This window comes from Bemisia tabaci, chromosome 2 (assembly GCF_918797505.1).
Source record: "Bemisia tabaci chromosome 2, PGI_BMITA_v3".
Lineage (NCBI taxonomy): Eukaryota > Metazoa > Arthropoda > Insecta > Hemiptera > Aleyrodidae > Bemisia > Bemisia tabaci.
The window spans coordinates 36,662,079-36,684,528 of record NC_092794.1 but is presented as its reverse complement, the minus strand read 5'-3'; the positions used below and the strand labels follow the sequence as shown (position 1 = coordinate 36,684,528).

The 22,450-nt window shown below is 37.1% G+C and overlaps 1 protein-coding gene across 5 annotated transcripts in view; it reads left to right on the top strand.

The window, feature by feature from the left end:
* LOC109043427 (splicing factor 1) overlaps positions 1-22,450 on the top strand; it is a 138,801-nt gene that overhangs the window by 40,294 nt on the left and 76,057 nt on the right. For all 5 annotated transcript variants that reach the window (XM_072297254.1, XM_072297253.1, XM_072297256.1 and 2 more), the window contains exon 5: positions 17,702-17,854. In XM_072297254.1, the coding sequence (XP_072153355.1) occupies positions 17,702-17,854 (153 nt within the window). The remainder of the gene's footprint in view (positions 1-17,701; positions 17,855-22,450) is intronic.

Sequence of the window (22,450 nt, the reverse complement as noted above, 5' to 3'; positions counted from 1 at the left end):
ATGAACAGCGAAACAAAAAAAGAACAAAAAACATGAAAAATGTTCAATGGGCATTCAATGGGCATTCGCATGGGCGTTAAAGTTGGCAGGGGCCTTCGGAATTCGCTATTTTTCCTTATTCAAGGCGTTCCGTGAGGTATGAAGCAATTTACCTGATTTTTTCCGTACTTTCACATTATGTTTACAGTTTCTGCAAGGGAACATTGATAGGAGGGTAAAAATAGGGCCGCGAAGCTGCCCATTGATGGTGCGGAGCGCCTTCAGGGGGTTGGGCCGCGTAGCCCCCTAGTATTTTTTATCCTTCCTTTCACTTCAGATATTTCTTTACACATTGTCGGTATCCATACTGTGTAATGATTTGCACACTGTATACGAGGGCTGTCCCAAAAGAAACCGGACTTTTGTCATAGAAGGCGAACCGAGCGTCGTAATGAAGTTTTCTTGGGCTTGTTTGAAAGCTGATAAGCTACTGGAGATGGTTGTTTTTACAGAATGCAAAAATTCGTCTTGGTAAGGAAACTACACGCTTTGGAATAAAGGAAAGTCAAACTCGAGTTGCGATTTTTGTCTTTATTTCAAGAAAAATTTGGATACAACTTAAGAAAAAACCCAGGTTTTAAGTTAAAAACTTCGTTGCTCTCTCATTCAAATGCTTAAAAATGAGGAAATTAACATTTTAAGCAGCTTACCAAGTCATCACCTATCCCTTTCAAAATACTCGCCAGCTTTTTCGATGCATTTTTGCCACCACCGTTTCTTCAATTGGAAGAAACACTGTTGGAAATCCTCAGGTTTGAATGATCGCAATTCCTTCGAGGTGTTCTCTTGAATTTCCGGAATGATTTGAAAACGTCGACCTTTCAAGGTAGATTTAAGTCGTGGAAATAAGAAAAAATCACACGGAGCCAGGTCAGGTGAATAAGGGGGATGAGGGAGGACACTCGTGGCATTCTTTGCTCAAAATTCGCGAATTTGGAGGGATGCATGGGCAGGTGCATTATCGTGATGCAGAAACCAGGAATTGGCTCCGTGTGATTTTTTCTTATTTCCACGACTTAAATCTACCTTGAAAGGTCGACGTTTTCAAATCATTCCGGAAATTCAAGAGAACACCTCGAAGGAATTGCGATCATTCAAACCTGAGGATTTCCAACAGTGTTTCTTCCAATTGAAGAAACGGTGGTGGCAAAAATGCATCGAAAAAGCTGGCGAGTATTTTGAAAGGGATAGGTGATGACTTGGTAAGCTGCTTAAAATGTTAATTTCCTCATTTTTAAGCATTTGAATGAGAGAGCAACGAAGTTTTTAACTTAAAACCTGGGTTTTTTCTTAAGTTGTATCCAAATTTTTCTTGAAATAAAGACAAAAATCGCAACTCGAGTTTGACTTTCCTTTATTCCAAAGCGTGTAGTTTCCTTACCAAGACGAATTTTTGCATTCTGTAAAAACAACCATCTCCAGTAGCTTATCAGCTTTCAAACAAGCCCAAGAAAACTTCATTACGACGCTCGGTTCGCCTTCTATGACAAAAGTCCGGTTTCTTTTGGGACAGCCCTCGTACATTATAATGTTCCAAATCTGGGAGGAATTTTAATCGCAACCAGAGCTAAAAAAAGCGCATGCATTTATTTGTTTAGGAACTTGAGTGCTCTTTTTTCAGAACAATTAAACCTTTAGCATATTTTTTTTAACCTCTATTTTAAGTTTTAGTTGAGGACTCAACATTCCATAGAAGTCAGTCTCATCTCATAAGCTCTTAACTCTTCCTCTTATTAGGCACTAGTGTTGAGCTTTCACAAAATGTTGTAATGCTGCTTCCTTCAAATTTAAAGAATCTGACATGTCACTCTTAGATTACTGTTACAGTGAAAAGTGTATCTTTTGATTTCATACATAATTTCTAGTATAAAAACTCAGTAGGACTCTGCCTTCGATTTTGACCTGTCTCCCACCAAATGGAAATTTTAATTAAACTCTTTCATCAGTTCATTTGTAAAATTTTAAGAGGAGCATATTTTTTGCGTTCAATTTTATCTTGCCCAATGGTTACAGGCATCTGGAGCCTACCAAAAGAAAGCAAGAAAAACTACCCTTGTACCATCATGGTTTCAGCTTGTGAAAAAACTGATCTTGTAGTGTAATTTGTAGGGGAAGAAACATATATAATGGGCCAGAATAATTATACAGAATTTTTCTCTTCTTTTAATGTATACAAGGTTTACTATTGTAGCCCTCGATTCCAAACCATTGAAGATGACAAGCCATTAAGGGGCCTGCATGCTTTGATGGGAAAACTATTTTATCTAGTTCATAGCACCTCAAAATCTTCGCTGTCATTATAACATCTGAGGAAGACAAATCCACACCACTGTTTGAAATTTTCATAGAATATTCTTCACACAAAGAGCCCACATCAAGGAAGTTTTCAAGGTATGATGCTGAGTGTTTTTCCATTTAAAAAGTAAATTACACCAGGAAGTCCGTAGCGCTGCAAACAGCAACGTGCCTTTCTACAGTTTCATTGGTGATATGTTGCTGAGAAATCTTTTGTGAAGTGTAAGCAATATTTTCCCCATCTACTCACACTTTCAAGCAGCTCTCCAAGGAAGCTTCTGGTTACCAAGTTTTTTTCAGTCATTAAGAATGTTCAACCTAAAACGTTGGACTGTTTTATGTTGAACGCAACGATATATCATTTATTTATCATGTTTTTTTTTATTTTTTAGTCGTAGATTTATCAAGTCATGGCCTATCAATCATTAAAAGAATTGAAGTTAAGTTTATTTAATTCTTTGATTTTTTTTCATATTCGTAGAAGTGTTCTACTGTTGGATTTTTCATAATGTTTCTCATCTGGGTTTGTTAATATCTTTAATCTTGAAGACACCAACTTATCATTCTTAAGACCTTTTTATTGGAAAGACCGTCGCGTTGTACCTTAGACCCATTTTTTAATTTAATATGACTTCAAAGCTTCCTAGCAAGCATTGATGACAGTGATGTAGTCAAGCAAATGTCCACTAGAAGCTTCTTCCATGTCCTTGTTTGATTTTTATCATGCAGTAAGTATGTGGATCTGAAGTTTTTGGCCTTCAAAAGTCACTTCTGACAGAGTTATTAACTTTTTGCTTGTTGAGCAACATCAATCGCCGGGGAAATGAATCCCATGCAGCCGAAAAGTATATCTATTAAGGATTATTTTTATGCTTCAGACCTAGCTTTTAATTGCCGGGAAAAATTTTTGGAGGTCAAGTTCCTCTGAGTAACTTATATTGAACGTTGAACATACACAATTGAGTGCACTATGTATGTAAAAATAAACGAGGTACACACCGCCCATACAACCGCTACTTCTAGAAAATATTTTATGAAGTCATCATGCACTTTTGGCAACATTGTTTTAATTTATTCTAAGAGCCTACAATTCCTTTATCACACGGACTGAGGTTTTATCAGACAAAATTGTTAGATTTTGCTCGAAAATATAGAAAGTATGACAAACTTTCAGGATCTACTCGTCATCACTTATATTTTCAACATTGGCGTCGGATATTTTTATAAACTGAAAATTTAATAAGAAGTATCTACGTCACCGTTAAAGAGCGTAATCCGTTTTTCTACACATTAACTAGTCAATTGTTAGAATATCATAGGAGACTCTTTAAAGTATGAGAGGTCCAAGGATTATATACTTTAACCAGTTATTCTATAGAAAAACGAACAGCTCGCAGAAAAGTGTACCGCAAGAATCAGGAGAAGGAGCCCTTTTGAGGCAATGTTCGGAGGCCCACCCAACGTGGTACTGAAAAATTCCTTCATATCACCCACAATTTTAATCGCCATTTCAACGGAAGAACAGTTTTACCTTCACCGATCCCACTTCTACTGATCCCACCGCCTGTGACACAGAAAAATTGAAAATGTGCTTTACATGTGATAGTAAAATAGAAAATCATCATTCTGAATCCATGTGTGCCTTGTGTGGAAGACAGTATACCATGAAAAGACAGCGTAGTGATGCTAAAGAAGGTCGCATGCAGCAAGCTAAGAAAATGAGGCTAAAATCCGATGCAAACTTTCCAGATTCAGCCGTTGGGAGTACGGTTTGCATCAGAATTCCTAACATCTATCGTAGCAAAACAGGAGATTGAGTAGTTGTTGCAAGGGCCATAGAAAAAACAGACAAAGGTTGCTACGTTTTGGAAACGGAGACTGGTGTACTGAAGAAAGCATACGTCTGATCTCAATTTTTCGTTTGCACCGAAATACTTTTGACAGCAGAAGACATTCCTGAAGACAAGCTTCAGGTGATTCGATGGACGCCATATTTTGTGTCAGAACGGCATGGGATATATCGCATCAATTGGTTCCATTTTTTTAGCTACTCGTCATTTTTCTCCAATTTTGAGATTGCAATTTTGTTGTCAGGAGACTAAAGCACTCACTTATCAATTTTAACAAAGAAATTCAATATAACAAAGGCGTGGTTTTTTTAGAGAGAAAATATCGCATTCTGTATGCGATGTTTTCTCTCTAAAAAAAACCACGCCTTTCTTACGTTGAATTTCTGTGTTAAAATTAGTAAGTTAGTTCTTTAGTCTTCTGACAACAAAATTGGAGAAAAATGACGAGTAGCTGAAAAAATGGAACCAATTGATGCGATATATCCCATGCCGTTCTGACTTAAAATACGGCGTCCATCAAATCACCTTAAATTCATACCATGAAACACTTTCACTAATTGACCTTCGTTAATCCACAGAATAACTTGTTATTCAATGCAATAACTAGGTATTCTATGCAATAGCTAGTTATTCTATGCAATAACTTGTTATTCTATACAGCAACTAGCTAAAGTATGAAATAAAAATGTCATTTTATACTTTAAGTAGACCACCCATTATTCTATACACTATCCATTTAATGTGTATATTAACTGAATTATGCACTGTAGCAGTAACATCTTTATGTTCCAAGTACTACACATTTGTGTGCTCGGTTAAACAGGGTGTTGTACTTCGGACTACTCATCATCTATTCTATCAAAAATGAAAAGAATGGACACTTGTTAATCCAAGTTTTGCACATATACAAAGAATTATATGCCTTTAGGGGTAGATTTTTTATTCTCGCTTGAGCTGACTTCTTGCATTAAGCTATACCCAAAGAAGAAATTAAAAAGTAAACATGTGTACAAGGCATGACAGGCTTTCTTACCTTTGTTTTATTTTTTGGCTTGTGATAATCATTTTTATCCTATACCTTGTGTCATACAATTATCCACCATGTCACGTTTTTAGTATTTCCAATACTCATAGTCAATATGGAATCCAATGTGTTCTCTTTTAAACTTAGTCGTTGATTTAAAATGTCCTATGATCATGTCTTATCTTAAAATCTGTTGTTTAAGGTGGATGGTCACATTACCAAATCAATTTCTCTTTCTTACTCATTCAGTTGCAAATTAGTTGTTATCTCTGACTTTCAATTATAAATTCGCCGAAGATTACGGTAATTAAAACTAAGTTTCCCCTTTAATTTTCAACGCCAATAGTTGGGTTGGCCCAAGTAAGATATTGTGTTCAAAGTTAAACTTTTCCCGAAAATGAAAGTCAGTTAGTGATACATGTAGTATTTTTGGGACCTTTGAGCCACCCAGAGTTGTCATTAATTAGAGGCATAGCTGTTGTGGCTGTTTGGTAACTTTTGCACCATTACCACATACTGTAGACAATTTAGGTGAAGGTTATGGTAATGGTTGTTACACTGATGATAAGCAATAAAAGAGTTCTCTTTAGAAACATGTTATAGTTGTGAAAAGTTTAGTATTCTACTCAAAATTGGAGTAGAATAGTCAAATACACCCTACTTAGCACCGAGAGGAGCATTATCCCCTTACCCCGTTTTTGGCCCTAACTTAGCCGCCTTCTCGGATCTGGGGCCTCTTCAATAGTCTGAGTGAATTTTGGACTGCGGATTTGAGTTATACGACCAAAAATACAGGGAAATCGACACCTTAGTTGGCCAATACTGTTGTGTTTGTGAATATCATCCCCACGGGGATGATTTTGGCCGCCATCTTGGATAGGGGGTGACTTTGAAAATTGAGAATGCCAATATCGGAATTCTGTTTCTAGACATCAAGACGAAGAGATTAAAACATCTCCCACACTTCTATCACCAATAGTGCCACAGGATGACATTTGCGCCTGCACTGTAGAATGAATCACGACCACTGGTAAAACTCAACCTTCTTTTATTGTTGTGGGAGTGATTTTTTTAAAATTGTCCATTATGTGCCCTTTTTCCGGGAATGGAACGGTGCTCACAGGTTTTGGCCTTTATATGTTGACTTCAAGGACATGAATGAGTTTTGAAACAAAACAATTTGTATTAATCTCTTCCGTAAGATAAATAATATGAAAAAGATTCTTTGGTGTCAAAAATAGTCCCTGCCCATCCGATAGAACGACGTGCTATCTCCACAACGTTGTGGTGCCCGAGCCCAGAGGTAGATGGATGAGAAACGTCTTGAAGCAACAATTAGCGGCCGACTTTGCCAATGTTATAGCTGCATTACACGTATCTGAGCACGAAAAATTGGCTTCACCGCAATCTCCCAGGAAAAAGGCACTTACACTTTGTGCCTTTTTTCCGGAAATAGCCCGTGACCCTTGAATTGGCCGCACAATACTTGGTCTCTAAGCTCCGAAAATTGATTAAATAAGCTGAAACTCGGGGCATGTAAACATTAGGATACGAAGAATCCATTCCTGCCATTTCCGGAAAATGGCATTTGCGTGTATGTGCCCTTTTTCCAGAAAGCTCCTCAATTGTACTATGCATCCACGAGTATCACTAATTGGTGATTTTATGCTCCAAAATACAATTAGATCTTCACTGTAGTCGGTTTGTAATTGAGGAACTTATCAAAAATGAGTATTTTTAAGGCCCAATAATGTAAACTTTGTACGGTGTACTGCAATTAAAAGGCTTACCCATGAGTTAAAACTTTTAATGGAGACTTTTTTTATCATAATGTATTATTTACGCTTCGTGTAAGTATTGTAAAGTCTACCGTGAAGTTGTTTTATAGGAAATCCAAAAAAATATGAAGATGTAAAGACTCAATTATGAAAACTCTGCAACGCTGTATCTCAGAAACCAGATGTACACTCAAGCCTAAATTTTTACTGAAGGCTTGCCTCATCATAAGGTTTCATTCATGGCTGCTAAAGAAAATTCATTTTTGAAGAAAAAAATTACGTTAAGGGAACCAAGGCCAAAAATTAATCAATTCATTGTAAAATCAAATGGTTTTGCACACATGTTAACCTGCTCGGGAAGGAAAAGAAGGAAGAGAAAAACCGTCCAAAAATCCATTTTATTCAGTTATATTTTTTTCTTATCAATGCTGCTCTCACTCTGACAGTTCAGCAACATTGTGAAGACCAAGTTCGTACCGCGCCGCGGTACCATTATCCTATTCCTGTACTGCGTCAATGGAATGAAGGAATTACTCATCTGCTCCAATGCGAATCTCTGTCCAGCCCCCCCCCCCCCCCCCCCCGATTAGCTTATCTTCAATTTGATCCCTCCAAAGTAGCGATTACACTTTATTACATTTGGGCGAATTTTGAAAGAACACTCGGTCTTTTTCCTGTAATATTCGAAACCTCGAGAATATGGTCAAATGGTTTGATTATTCTAGGTCCCAGTTCGAATCGAATATCAGTAAAAAACTTCGAAATTCGAACTCAAATATTCGGGTTTTTCAATAGTCCAGTCATTTGAGGATAAAAATGGCCCCTATGCGGTTTTAAGAGCGGAACTTTTTTTCTCACTTGATTTCTCATCCATAGAGGGTCCTCAACGAGAATCCAAATTTGCGACATCGGCACTTTATGGGACCCCCCTCCCTCCCAATAAACCTCCCCAAAATCGAAAAAAACGGCCAAAAATCGGCTATTTTCTCTCGTTTTTCGGCGAATATCCCAAAAACCGCTCATTTTTCGAGTAAGTGTGTAAGAGCTTGCCCAAAAGTAGACAAAATTACGCATAATTTCCACCCGGTCCGAAATTTTTCTGATAATCGCAGTCTCGTTACGCCCTAGGGACCAATCTGATACACGAAATTGTAGCATTTTGAATCTACTTTCATTCGGGCGGATACACTTACCTTCTTAAATTGCCGGAAAAAAGTTACAGGCAAAAAACCTTTAAAAAAATGAAATTTTGAACATTTTGGGATTTTTTTGGCAACCTTGTAGTGGGCATATTTATTATCTGAAAAATTTCGGACCGGGTGGAAAATGTCCGTAATTTTGTCTACTTTTAGGCAAGTTCTTACACACTTACTCGAAAAATGAACGGTTTTTGCGATATTAGCCGAAAAACGAGAGAAATTCGCGGATTTTTTTTTCGATTTTGGGGGTTTTGGGGGAGGGGGGGTTCCCATAAAGTGCCTATGTCGCAAATTTGGATTCTCGTTAAGGACTCTCTATGGATAAGAAATCAGGTGAGAAAAAAAGTTCCGCTCTTAATACCGCATAAAATCCCCGTATGACTAGACTATAACATTTGCACAGCCCTAGTTGTCACACTGCGCAGGAATTATAACACGAATTTCTTTGGAAGACAAAAGAGCGTTTTCGATATTTCTTTTGACGAGCAGCAGCGTCCTAAAACGCTCCGAACCGACTCCGTTACTCTGCCAAAAATTCAGTGAATCAATGATAATTTGTCGAATGCACTCAGTTTATTTCTTGATCTTGCACATTGGTCATTCCAGCGTGATAAGTGGGACATTCACACGCCTTTAAAGCTAATTTTCATTCCATTCTTTTCAAGAAATCTGCATGGTCACAAACCTAACAGGAATTAATCATTCAAGACTTCAATTTTCACTATTTGTTTTTTAAATATCAACCAACATTAATGAGCGAAAATTCAGATATAAGCACTGTGACGGGCGGGACGCGGAAAGTACATACCCTTCTCTTTTCTCGCAGTCAATATCGGAGAGTCTCATCTCCTAGCTGTCGAAAAGGTATTAAATTTTATTATGTTGAAGCCACAAGTATATGGTTTCATATTCATATCTGTTCTAGATTTTTTAGTTTGATGCACAACTAGTCGTTTAAGAAATAAAAGGCTAATGTGACACATGTGACACAATTTTGTGAGGTTTGGGATTATAGAAGTTTCGATCAAAATTGTAGAGCGTAAAAAAATTTCTCTATCGTCCGTTTTTAAGTCCAGTTTCAGAAAATAACTCAAAAAACGAGGAACAGGTATCGCACAAGAACAAAGTCAACTTTATCAAAGTCAACTTTAACTCACTTGCTTGGGGTTAAATTCAGGTCGGACCCGAACAAAAGAGGAAAAGTTAATTTTGTCAACAAAAGAACTTTTGACCAAAGCCTCTGCCCAGTGTGAATAGGTTGAACCGAATTGTAGGAACTAGGTTGATACGCTGAAGTTGGGTCTATCTTTTGTAACTAGTAGACCCAAAAACGTTTAAAAATTCAACTTATAATAGTGTATCTCTTTGAAATTTGATCAGATTTGCAAGAGAAATTGTTGATTATTTCCACAAATTTTTAAATGCAGTTGTAAAAAGAACATGCTATGGTTAGTTTCAACCGATGTTTTATTGAAGAAAACATTTTTTCCTACCACATACTTGGACCGTAGAGCTTTACCCTTTGAATTCAAGATTTTATGCATTATTCACTTATTACCCCTCAGCGTATTTTTTCTTTTTTTCCCCCTGTTATTTTTTTATTTGAAGTATTAATGTATTTTAATTTCTCATGTTCTTAAATCCTTCTATACACTAATAAATAATCCTTGCCATCATTTATTTAGTAATTTTCAGCCTCCCAAGTAACACCCTGATGATTGATATTTTGCTTTTTTTTGTACACCTGTTATAAATCTCTAATGACTGCATTCGTTTTTAATCGTGCCCCCTTATTAATCAACGTTTACATTTTCTGGAACTCTTCATACACCATTGAATAAAATTTTTCAGGTGGGCTCAGATTTTGATGTGTAATTTATTTTTTTTTTTATCTTTCTTTCTTTTTGTATCAAACTTCTATCAACTAGCACATCTCAAATTTAATGTTTAGTTGTTCATTTTCGCTTAATCATGAACCATTTCAAGTCAAATTTTTGTTTACTTCTATAAATATAGTTTTCAAAATTTCTTTAATTCTTCCCAAAAATAGCAAATCAGGAAAGCTTTTAGTTCCATATCATGTATGCCTCACAGAATTCCATGAATGGCAAAACTCCAGCATTCTTCATTAAGGTCATAATGAGTCTAGCAGTTTCTCATCTTTTGTCAGTCTTGGGAGGAAGTCATCTTTATCATATGATTTGAATTTTACCTAAAAAAGTTTTAGGTGTTAACTGTGCCATTGTGATGTTGAGATTGATTCATTCACGCCATTCCATGGACCAGTTGTAAGTAATTCTGTGCACTTTTAACTCAGCAAAAAGTGTGCTCTCCTCCTGGGGCACTATTTTTCATTTATTCTTTTTTCCTAGTTTTTTCATGCAGATCTCATATTTTGCTCTCGAATTACATCAACTGATTCGGTACTATTTTTAATCATACTTCCACTCATATTTTCTGTTTTGGGTCTCTTGTTATCATCATATTATTTTCTCCAACAGCTGTATGATGTAATTATTTCTCTTGTGCTAATTTTCAATGTTTAATTCGCCTTTTATTGCTTGATACGTAATGCTAATAATTATTTACTATTAATGGTGCTAAGTATTCAATTTTGCAGTGTAGAAAGTAAAATTTATCACAACCTGGGTTAAGTCCTACCAGTGCTCTTGTTTTCTACTGATCTGTCAATAATTCAAAGAGCCTATTAAAAATGGCCCTTCAGTGCCCCTTTTGAGCCTTTTTTGAGGAGCCCAGGAATTCTGTTTAACTAACTAAAACGAAAACTGTTCTTAACAAAATCTTATGATGACATTATCTTCCAGTGAAAGTCTTAGCTTGAGTTCAAAGCTCGTTTTGACCATACAGCGTTGCAAAGTTTACATTTTTTATCATTGAAGACTTGATATATTTTAAAGTTCTTCAGGTAAAAAAAAAACCTTTATTTTATGCCTTTTTATTCTCTAAGGCACAGTATCATCAGTTAATGTTATTCACGTATAAAGACCGTTGTTAGCACAACGCTTTTGCAACTGGTTGTGATGTAGCCTTGCAAATTCAATGTGAGAGCTTTCTGAAGTGATCAAGATTCCAAGATATTGTTATGAACTAACATTAGTGGAAGTCATGTCAAGCCAGGAGGCACTAATAAAGAGTTGACTTATTTTTGTTTGACAGTGTGTAATAAATCGATCAACTGCAGTGGAATAATTGATCAATTTACAGTGCTGTGAAATGAAAGAATTTGAAGAACGATCTTAAAGCTGACAACGTAAGAAAGTCCTGTGCTCAAGCAAGACTTCAAAGGACATCTGACCATATGGAAAAGTAAGGACCAGTAGTTGACCTTGCTGACAGCCAAAGAGTTCACTTTAATTTTTACTCTGTTGTCAATTTTAATCAGGTCTAGGAAATTTGAGAAAAAGGATACTGACAACCATTTCCTTGCTTTTAAATATTTTTCAATCGGTTGTATGTGTTGCGCATTTGACTAACTGTAAGGCCCTCCTTCATTTTCTTCTGTTTTTTCTAATTGCAATCGGAATTCATTTTTGGAAGATGATGTGGTTATCACCTGACTTTGAAGAAGGATCTCGTGGTTAGTTTGCAATTCAGCAAATACGGCTTTTTCAGTAAGATTTTGAAGAAAGGAGATTATTGCAAACATCACTCTCTTTTCAATTTTTAAGTAATGATTAAAATTGGCAACAGCATAAATAATAACAGCACAGTGCAGCATAGGTGCGTACTCTTTCATGGTTAGCAACATCAACCACTGTTCTCTTTATTCTACATGATAATGTATTCTCTGAAGTCTTTCTTGTGCATGGGATTTTAAAATGTAAGCAGTTTTTGAGTTCCATAGTTTTAACTTTGTAACGCTGTTAATTGATCAGTTGTACTTCTTTTGCATCAATTCAATACACTCTGTCCACCAAAATTAATGTCTACTCTTCATCAGTGCCTCCTGACAGAACTTCTCGAGGACGGTAATAACTGTCGCATTAAGCAGGGTGTCCAATTAGGATTCTACTCAACCTCATTTGACGTGCTCACAAATACCGTCGCAATAATACGACAAGAGAATCAAATAATGATTGTGAATTCAGAGTAATTTATTTTTAAAATCGAAGCACCAATGCTTTGTTCTTTTTCATAGTAACAAAAAATAGTATTCTGCTGAGTTCCAGGTATGAATGTAAACAAAGGAATAACTTCATTCTCGGGAATTGTTTCGATTTATAAAGCTCAATTCAAATGCGAATTCACCAGGCGCCAATGTGCATTTGAGGATGAAAAGAGAATGTGCTTGCAAGAAAATCTAGTAGAAACGGCCCGAAGCTCTCAAATATTTACCAAGGTCAATAAACCCTGGTCATTCTATGAACAAGATGTTCTTTGGAATTTCCCTATTTGGCGATGGATTCCCCCGATTTGCTGTTTCACTACTTTCCGAACATTGCTCCGTTGCATAGTTCCCTCCCCATCTGCACAAGAATGATGTAGGTTATGGGATCAGGGTAGCAGAGTGGGGCATGCAAATTGAGGAAATGTTTTGGTAATGTGGACAGCCTCACCGCCGTTTCCCAATGATTATCACACTCAACTTTCTACGGACTGACCTGAGTCTATCAACCTTGATATATATTTTCTGTTCCTTGGGAAGTTCCATGTAAACCGAACCGACCGAATCCCAACCAGAGCACAAGGCGCTAGCGCTATATATAGCTGTACATCTCAAATTGTGACGTAACGCTAAAATGGTTTATTCCTAATTGAAATTTAACCTATAACTTCTTCTTCTTCTGTTGGTTTACTGGCTTATATCCAAATGTGGAACCTACAGACATCTATAGACGAAATTTCATATAGAGGATAATAGGAGAACTGGAGGGATAAGAAAATATTTAATGTGCAAGATAGATTATTTGCTAAGACCGTCACCATGTTCACACCCAGAGATCCCTCTAGGCGACTAACTAACCTATAGTTTTACTTCAGAATTTTTCATGGAACTTCGAAACTACATATCTCCCTTAATTTTGAGCTTTTAGGGTCGAACTTACGTCAAAATGTAATAGCTCAGGGACTATACAACAAACATAAAAAAACACAGAAAGAACACTAAGTCACAATCCGAGCGCGCCTCGAAGGGCTGCCGGATTGAGCCTCCGAGGCTCTATCGGAGAGGGTTTGACTAGGAAAAAGAAAAGGAACAGAACACGATTTGGGTTGACTTGGAATGGCCCGCCGGCCACCCCTTGCACACTTAGTCACATCAAACGCAAAAAACTAACCTCCGGAAGGGAAGAAAACTTAGGAAATACTCACATTTTCTCAAAACTAAAAGCTAGTGACGCGGTCTCGACAATGGAAAAATCTTAGACTGAGAACTCCCACCTACCAGGTGCCGCCCACTCCCCTCCACCAGGGGCGCTGCTCTGGCGAGAGACGATTGGACGAAATCTGACGGGCGGGAAATTCGAATGATAATTTATCTGGCCTGCTACAAAAATGTCCAAATTCTCTTTGGCTATGCAGTGGGCATCAGTACCTCAATTTTTAATTTTGGAATGATATGGGCTCCTCTTACAGATCCTGTCAGGTATATGTATATTGTGCAACGCTTTATTGCATCTGATCACCAGATGATTGTGCCAACGGAGGTCTTTATCCCTGAGTTATATCAACTGTCGATACTGTGCCTCAGAAAATAAAAAAGGATCAAACGAAGCAGTTTTTTCAACCGGAAAACTTCAAGGTATTACCATTTTTCAATGGTAGAAAATGTGAACTTTGCGACTCTAGATTGTCAAAACTAGCTTCAAACTCGAGTTGAAACTTCCACTGGACGATCATCTCATCATAAGATCTCGCACATGGAATATATTTGAATACAATTTCAGAGTTCCCGAAAAGGGGCATTTTTTTGCAGTTTCTTTCTCCTTCTTTCAGTCCATGAAATCACGTAATTTACACTCTACTCATAAAATTGTAGCTGTAATCTAAATTTATAATTATATTTGTAACACCTTTTTAAGAACATTACAAAATGTGTTGATATCCGTTTGAAATGTTTCGCAGGATATTCTCTCACAGACACATTAAGCATTTTTTTAATTCTCTATTCATAGCATCGTCCTGCCTCTCTGCTAGTGCGCTGCATTCTTTACACCGAAGAGCATAATTTATAATTGACTATTGTGTTGGACCTATGCTTTTTTTATTGGTTAATTTAGTTAAGGATACATCTCTTTTTTATAATATTTGAGACATAGTAAAAAGAATCAATTTACACTCTGTTTCCTGCCCATCAAGCGCCAAGATCAGACTTTATTTTATAAGCATTTGTATCTTCCACAGCCAGAACTGCGCAAAACTTCACCCTCCATTTCTGTTGCGCCATTTAATGTGTATGAGCTCTTTTGATAGAACTGAGAACAGTATTAACAATTTTTTCTAAATTTCCAAATCTTTGTAGATTTTGAGCAATTACACAAAGAACTGGAAACCTTGTTGTGAGAAAAATGCATTTAAAATTTTGTATATAATGTACTACGCCGACTGTGCTATGCACGTACCCAATTTTTGCGCTTTTGGGTGACCCAACCCTTTTATTGAAGAATGCAAGGTAGTTATTTCGATACTCCTTCGGTTTTCACTGAAATATCCTTCATTTAAAAAAGCACTGTATAGGCCGTTATTACGCCCAACAATAATTTTCATTAAAGTAAAAATCATCATTATCTCGTAAGATTGACGCAAAATAGAACTATACTGATGCTGACTAACCAAAATAATGCTAATGTTATGTTAAAATGTAACAACTGCACCCTTTTTTGGGAAATTGGTAGGTAGTCAGAAAAACCAAAGTCATTTCTGGCTTCAGCAGCGAATAGTAAGTCGTGTTGCCTCTATTGGCAATGACTGCAAACGGAATATAAAGTTACCAAGTTGAAATGCGCATGAATGGTACTTACGCGTATAGGCTCTTTTTCCACTCACCGCTCCAGAGGCCTGACGTAACTCTGAAAAAAGGGGTATTTCTACCTCCAGCCTTTACCCATGAATGTTCTACCTTTACCACGGTAAAGTCCAGGGTACGGAGAATGCAAAAAATCAATAATGGGAGGAATAATGACTTAAATGCGTAAAGGCTCTCATTAGTGTGGTGTCATCAATTGTGTCCTTAGGTAAAATATGTTCTACCGGTGGACAAATGAAATCTCTTTGGTACTTGTTGGATTATCCCAGGAAATTCAAGGATTATATCTCTAGGAGGATAAAAGGAGCTGTACAGAAGCCGCTGAAAAACCCCTCTAAAACTTTTCCTTATAAATACCGTTGGACTTCGAATATTTGGAAGCTTAGATAGGTCTTATAAGAACGTGTCCTCAGCAGAAAATTACACGGTTCGTTTTAGGGCACACCGCATTATGTATAGCATCTGCATTGATTTTGAACATGTATGAACCTGAAAATCACGGCACTTAAGTTTGAAGTAAACCCGTGTCTACATATGTAATTAGTCCAGAATGTATTTAGTTTATTTTAAGTCAGATTTATGACTGCAGACCAACTTCGTCAGAGAAGAGCCGGCCTGCAAATCTTCTAAACGGAATGTTTTCCAGTAGAAGTAGATTGAACTTAAATGTGTTACTCTTTTTATCATCCTCAACCAAAGTCTTCATGGATTCTCAAAGGACTTGCTGTGCTCTCTAAAGCTCTGCAACACCTAATTGCCACAGTGCCCTGTCCTCCCACAACACTTCAGAAATTCGGCTCTCCGTCATTCAATTTATAACTTCCAGTCGTCATCCATTCACTAGCCTCCCAGGAGGAACCTATTCAGCTTTCTTGGGCAGTCACTCTTCTCTCTTCCGTCATCTTGATAATATGACCGACACAGTCAAGCTGGTGGTCATGATGTTGAATACTCGTCATTTTCAACTTCCACGATTTGACGCATTTTCTCTACGGACTCTCCTCTAGAAATTTCTGCCAACCTCTTCAAGAAATCCATCTCCGGTACTCGTTGCCTATTTTGTGTCCGTTTTTTCAGCTGCCTAACTTCCCATACATCTTTTAAAATACTTTTAACTACAACGATGTGAATTCTCTTGTTCTCTTTCGAAATCTGCCGACCCTAGAAGATTTTATCTTACAACGTTTTAGTTATCCTTTCATCATTCCGTGATTTTTTCTTTAATAGCTTCATCTGTCTTTCCATCCTGGGTCCATTGGGCAACCAAGTACTTATCATATCTGCGCAGCCTGTGATCTGCTGCCCATATGCTAATTCGATACTTTCCTGAGCACCTCTCAGAGTCATTCTCATATTTTGACATACTAACTTCCAAACCCCACTTTCTGCACCCCTCTTTCAACTCGCCCATCATGTACTCAGCGTCATCGTGATCATGTGCTATCACCACTCGATCATCAGCGAAACCCAGAATCACCCAAGGGGACACCCTTCCTAGCATGTTTTTTCCCCATTCCTCACTCTTTTTGCATGCACTCGAGGCATGCTTTAAAGAGTGTAAGCAACAAACAACATCCCTGTTTTAAACTCTTAGTCACATAAAATCTTGCCGACAAACTCCCACACACTTACATTGCTTGATAAATAAATTTGGTTTTCCTCTGCAACTATATTTCCTTCTAGAAACCTGCACTGAAGCCCTCACTTGCATATTTTTGCTCGATGTAGAAGGCTAGTCCATATTGTTTCATGACAGTGTTTAATCTAATTTTTGCTAATATTAAGATAAGAAGGTGTAGAGAACACCCTATGGAATCACTAAGCGTCTAGCAGGGCCTATAGGCCCATAATCGACATTATGTGTCTGTTTGGCAGAGGAAATGAGACTAAGATGGATTAGAGCAATCTTATTGATCGGCTATGTTGATCAGATGACTGGCAACCGAATCGTGAGCCCTTTTTCGACTGAATAGTGATCAGCTGAGGGCTCTGCTCTCTGCCTTGCCAGCTGACAACCAGCAGATTATTTAGCGCGGCAAGGAGCTTGAGATGTAGTTTCCGGTTGTCAGATTGTCATAGCTAACCCATCATTAGTTTTATGCCATCTTTTTCTAGTCTTGTCCCCAAGCACACTTAATTTCAATCGTTGGCGGGTTAGAATTTTTAGGATGATGAAGAGGTTATTGTATTAAAGTTTCCTTAAAAGAAATCTTCTCTGAGGTTTGTGGTCTCCCTCCTCTGGAAGGTCCCGGCTAAATCAATGCATCCCATTCTCAATATGTAGAATAACCCCTTAGCAACAATCATACAATCAATCAAAATGTGTTCTTCACTTAATCCAATTTAGTTGTATTCTTATTTTAAGATAACCTAGCATAAAAACTAATTCAGTTTGTGTTTATTGTCACATTTTACCATATGTCAATTTTAAGTTTTCTTTGTTTACTTTCATTGTAATTTAGTTTTCTTTTCATTTTTATTATTTTTGAAGTTGTGTATTTTATGTATTTTCGTTTTTGTTTGATCATAAGGTCTCCATCTCCAGAGCCTATTTACAGCAGTGATGGCAAGCGGATGAACACGCGTGAGTACCGTACAAGGAAACGTTTGGAAGAGGAGCGACACACCCTGATTGGGAAAATGCAAAAAATCAATCCTGATTTTAAACCACCAGCTGATTACAAGTGAGTTCTCTTTTTTAGTTTATAATGTCACACTATTGAAGAATACATTCCTTAGAGCAAAAACATTTTCAGCAAAAATAATGAAGAACAGAAGCACAAATGTGGACAAGAAGTGAACAATGTTTGAAAATTTTAGATACATAATGAACTCGTGGAAACTTACAAGAATGTTACTTATTGTGACTGATATGTGATACAACTAAATCTTAAATGCAAGAATGGAGCAAGGGGGCGAAGCTGCCAATCATGCAAAACTTAAACAATCGATATCTTCGGAACGATTAGAGTGTAATTGTTGCGGTTTTCGTTTAAGAAGTCAAAAAATATTCTCTACAAGAGTATACATGAGGAACTTTCCGACCAAACGGCTTATACATGTATGAGCTGTTTGCTTGGAAATTCGCAATAAAGATAACTCTTGTCTCTTGAATAAGGTACCATTTGATTCTCATGTTAATAGCTGCAAAAGATCTACAGTATGCTTTTTTGATGACCAAAGATTGATCTATCAGTACATTCCGAGCAAACAGCATATACAAATATCATGCCTTTGCTCTGAAATCCGTTTATGATGCATCATACCAAGGTATGTAATGAACAGTTTACAAAACAAGTTTTGTTTTTGTTACATATGCTAAGGGTATATCAGGGAATTAGGAAAAGGGATAGAAGAATAAAGTGCCCCTACACCAACTTCACGTCCAGTTGACTGAGCCATGGAAAACGAACCAAGGGAACAATCAGGACAGAATAGTTAAGTAAGGATTTGAGAGGTTGTAGGGAAGACTAGTGGGAGAAGAGTGGAGGGTGATGATTGAAAATCGTCGTAAGGATAGGTTATTGGTAGTTAAGAAATTATTGATAATTTCATTCCTAGATAGGGATGGTTTCAAGTGAAGAAGCGATGTTGTAGAGAGGGAAATATTTTAATCTTATTAAGTCTTGGATCATTTTGTTTAAGTCATTTTGCTTTTAGTTTTTCACATTGGAAGAGGATATGGTTTAGGTCATCCAGTAGACCACATTCGCGCATATCTGTACATTTTAGGTTTAATCGCTTTAGGTGGGAAGTGAATAATCCTTGATCTATTCTCATTCTTATTACAGGGTGTCTACGAGTCCGTAAAGTCCGGAAAAAGTACGCATTTTTTTAGGTCGGTCCGTTAGTACTTAAAAAGTACGTAAGTTTCGTGGAAGACCCGTAATTTTTCGCATTTTGCGCCATGCGTTCAGTTCGATCGCCTGATACCAGTTATGCAATCTGGGTGCGTTGTCCGTGCTAAACCAACCGAGAATAAGACCTGGTATGGGTGGGCCGGGACACCCTGTATAACGAAGTATGAAAAAATATTTATTGGAGAGGAACGGTGGGGGGAGAAGAAAATATTGATAATTACAGCCGACAGCATGAATATAAGGCCCTAGCAGTGAAACAACCTCTGCCTTGCCTGCGCGGGATGGAGTGCCGCCGATATGCCGCCCGAGCGTAAGCGGAAACGCGCAGAAAAATCGCTTTAACTCATGAACGAATCGTTTCCCCACGGTCACACCTAGTGTGGTAGTTGCAGAATTTCATGGAGAATCACCTCATCAGGTTTTTTTTCACGTAGCAACGATTGCCTGGAGAGGAGAGACGAAAAACGAAAAAAGTCGAACCTTCAAAATCGATAAAATCGATTTATGAGTACGATAAATTCGGCAATCGTGCAAACAGCATTTATATTCTTGTAGAGAATATTTTTTAACGTTTTTTAGCGCAAACCGCAACACTTAACCTCAAACCGTTCGCGAGATATCGATTTTTAAAGTTTTGGAAAAATTGCAACTTTGCCCCCTGCCCCCTCCCCCCTAATTATCCGAGGGGGCTGAAATTTTGCCCGAGCATCGAGGACACTTACTACAACATCTGAGCAAAGTTTGGGCCAAATCCAGGGGAGGGCCAAAATCGGCGTTTTTGGAACATCCTCTTTACGAAACTAAGGATTTTTGGTAAATTTTTTTTTACTTTTTGGCCTTTCTAAGTACAGAAACTCCAATCTGAATTCCATTCAGTGAACATTCCATTCTTTATCAACGGTATCAATTGTTTGTGATGAAGTTTGTTTTTAATTTTATCGGCTAGCGGGAGGATTTTTGTTAAAGCATCTGCTCTTTCATTGCCCGGGATGCCGACATGGCTAGGTATCCAGAGTAGGTGGATATTGGTATGTTGATTATTGAATAGTAGGCTCTTTATGCCCATTAAAGTAGGATGCAAATCATCATTTCGGTTTATAAGGGTTGTTAGGACACTTTTAGAGTCTGAACATATAAGAGGATTTTTGAAATTATTCCTAATGATGTAGTTGAGAGCTTCTTCTATGGCTACAGCTTCAACCTCAAAAATTGAGAAATATTCCTAGAGTCTAAATTATTTGAGAAAATCATTCAATGTAAAGACAGAAGTTACATTTGTCTCCGTTTTGGCCCCCAACAGTGTAGACTATTGACCTGCTCATGGAATTCGTTGAGAATTAGAGATTGAGTAGCTTAATCAGTTTTCTTAATTTGTAGATAGTCAACAGATGGTTGGAAGTATTGAAATTTAGATTTGTGAGGTATTGAAGGTGGTAAGCTAACTTCAGCAATCTCATTCTTGTAAGTTGTTTGTTTAATCCATCTATGGATAATAAAAGGGTATTTTTTATTTGACCACCATTTGTGAGAGAATTTTCTAGAAGTTTTAAATCATTAATGATGGAATTTTTATCAAAGCTCATAGCTTTAATTATTTATTTAGCAGTAAGGTAATATTAAACATATGTTGAATGGGGGGGGGGGGGATAGCTGCTTCTGCGTTTAAGTTATTAGGCGGGGTGGAGCATAATATACTAAGGACTTCCCTAATACCCTAATTTTTTAATTTATTGACTTTTTCTAAGATGTCATAGTTATTACAGTAAATTGAGATACTGTAGTCAATAATTGGTCTAATCATATTGAGGTAGAGAAACCTTGAGACATTTTGGTTGATACCCAAAGACACTCCATCAAGGTAAAAAAGGATGTTTAGTTTCGTTTCTACTTTGTCATCAATATAATTGAAATGAACATGCCATTTCATTTTGTTGTTAAAGATCAGCCCTGAGTATTTAGCATTGATAGAGACAGAGATGTTCTTTTCATTTAGTTCGATCGTATAGTCAGGAGGGATTCTTCGATTGGTAAATATTATGACTCAAATTTTTTTCCTAGCAAAGTCAAGATGTAATTCTTTGATTTCAGTTTGTAGATTTTGGAAATCTCTTATAACAGCTTCACCCGCTGATTCTAGGCATTTGTTTTGAGAGAAAATATTGACTTCATCAGCGAGTTCTGATATTCTGCGAATTCAGGCTGTTCAAAGTTAATATTTTATGTAGTTCAGTGGAGTATATAAGATACAGCAACGGACTTAAGATGCCCCCTTGAGTAAGGCCGTCGGGTACACAGTGAGGGTCTGACGGATATACATTATGTTATTAGATATTAGATTCAGAATGATTTTTGCGAAATCCGGGTTTACTCCTTTAGACTAGAGTTTTCGCAAGTAAAATATCGTAATTTACATTATTATACGCATTTTCAATATCAAGGAAAATAGTAGGCTTGTATTTTTTTTTCCTATAGCTTTGTATGCATATGGGTGGAAAATAAAGAGAATGTAAAAGCAGTCCGAAACGGAAACGAGAATCGAAAACACAGGAAAATGCGGAAACAAGGCTAAAATACAAAATACAAAGGCAGGACGTTTCAGTACCTTGCGGCACCATTATCAACTGCTAAAATAGAATTAAAAATAAAAAAGAAATTAAAATAAAAACCAGCAAACGGCGTTACATAGTGAAATTGGTAAAAAAGAATAGTCAGTGGAGTGCTCAGCAGTGGATTTTTTTACCAATTTCACTATGTAACGCCGTTTGCTGGTTTTTATTTTAATTTCTTTTTTATTTTTAATTCTATTTTAGCAGTTGATAATGGTGCCATAAGGTACCGAAACGTCCTGCCTTTGTATTTTGTATTTTAGCCTTGTTTCCGCATTTTCCTGTGTTTTCGATTATGCATATGAGCTTAGTTGAATCAAGTTATGGTAGATATTTTTGCCGTTACGAAATGCAAATTGAAATGGGGAGAACTTATTATTTGATTCGAAGAAGTCCTCTAGTATGTTAATTAGTATCCTCTCAAATATGTTTCTCATGGCAGATATAATCCCAATTGGTCGATAGGATCCTGCAGTGTTAGGGTTTTGATCTCTTTTTAGCTGTGTGATTGTTAGGATATTTTTCCAGGTCTCAGGGATTGTTTTTGATATTAGTATATCATGAAAGATTGTACAAGTATGTTGTTTTATCCATAAAGGTATTTTATCCATACGTGGACTTTTCTTTTTACTTTGTTCAGGGCAAGTTTTAATTTTTTGAGTGAGATTTTTTCCCATGATTCATTGAAAGTAGGAGGATTGCTCCATTGTTTAGCATATTGTGAATCAGGAGTGAGGTTAAGAAGAAAGTCCTCAATCCAATCATCATTGACGTGTGGGATCAGCAGGCCGATTATTTTCGAGTCGATATCCGA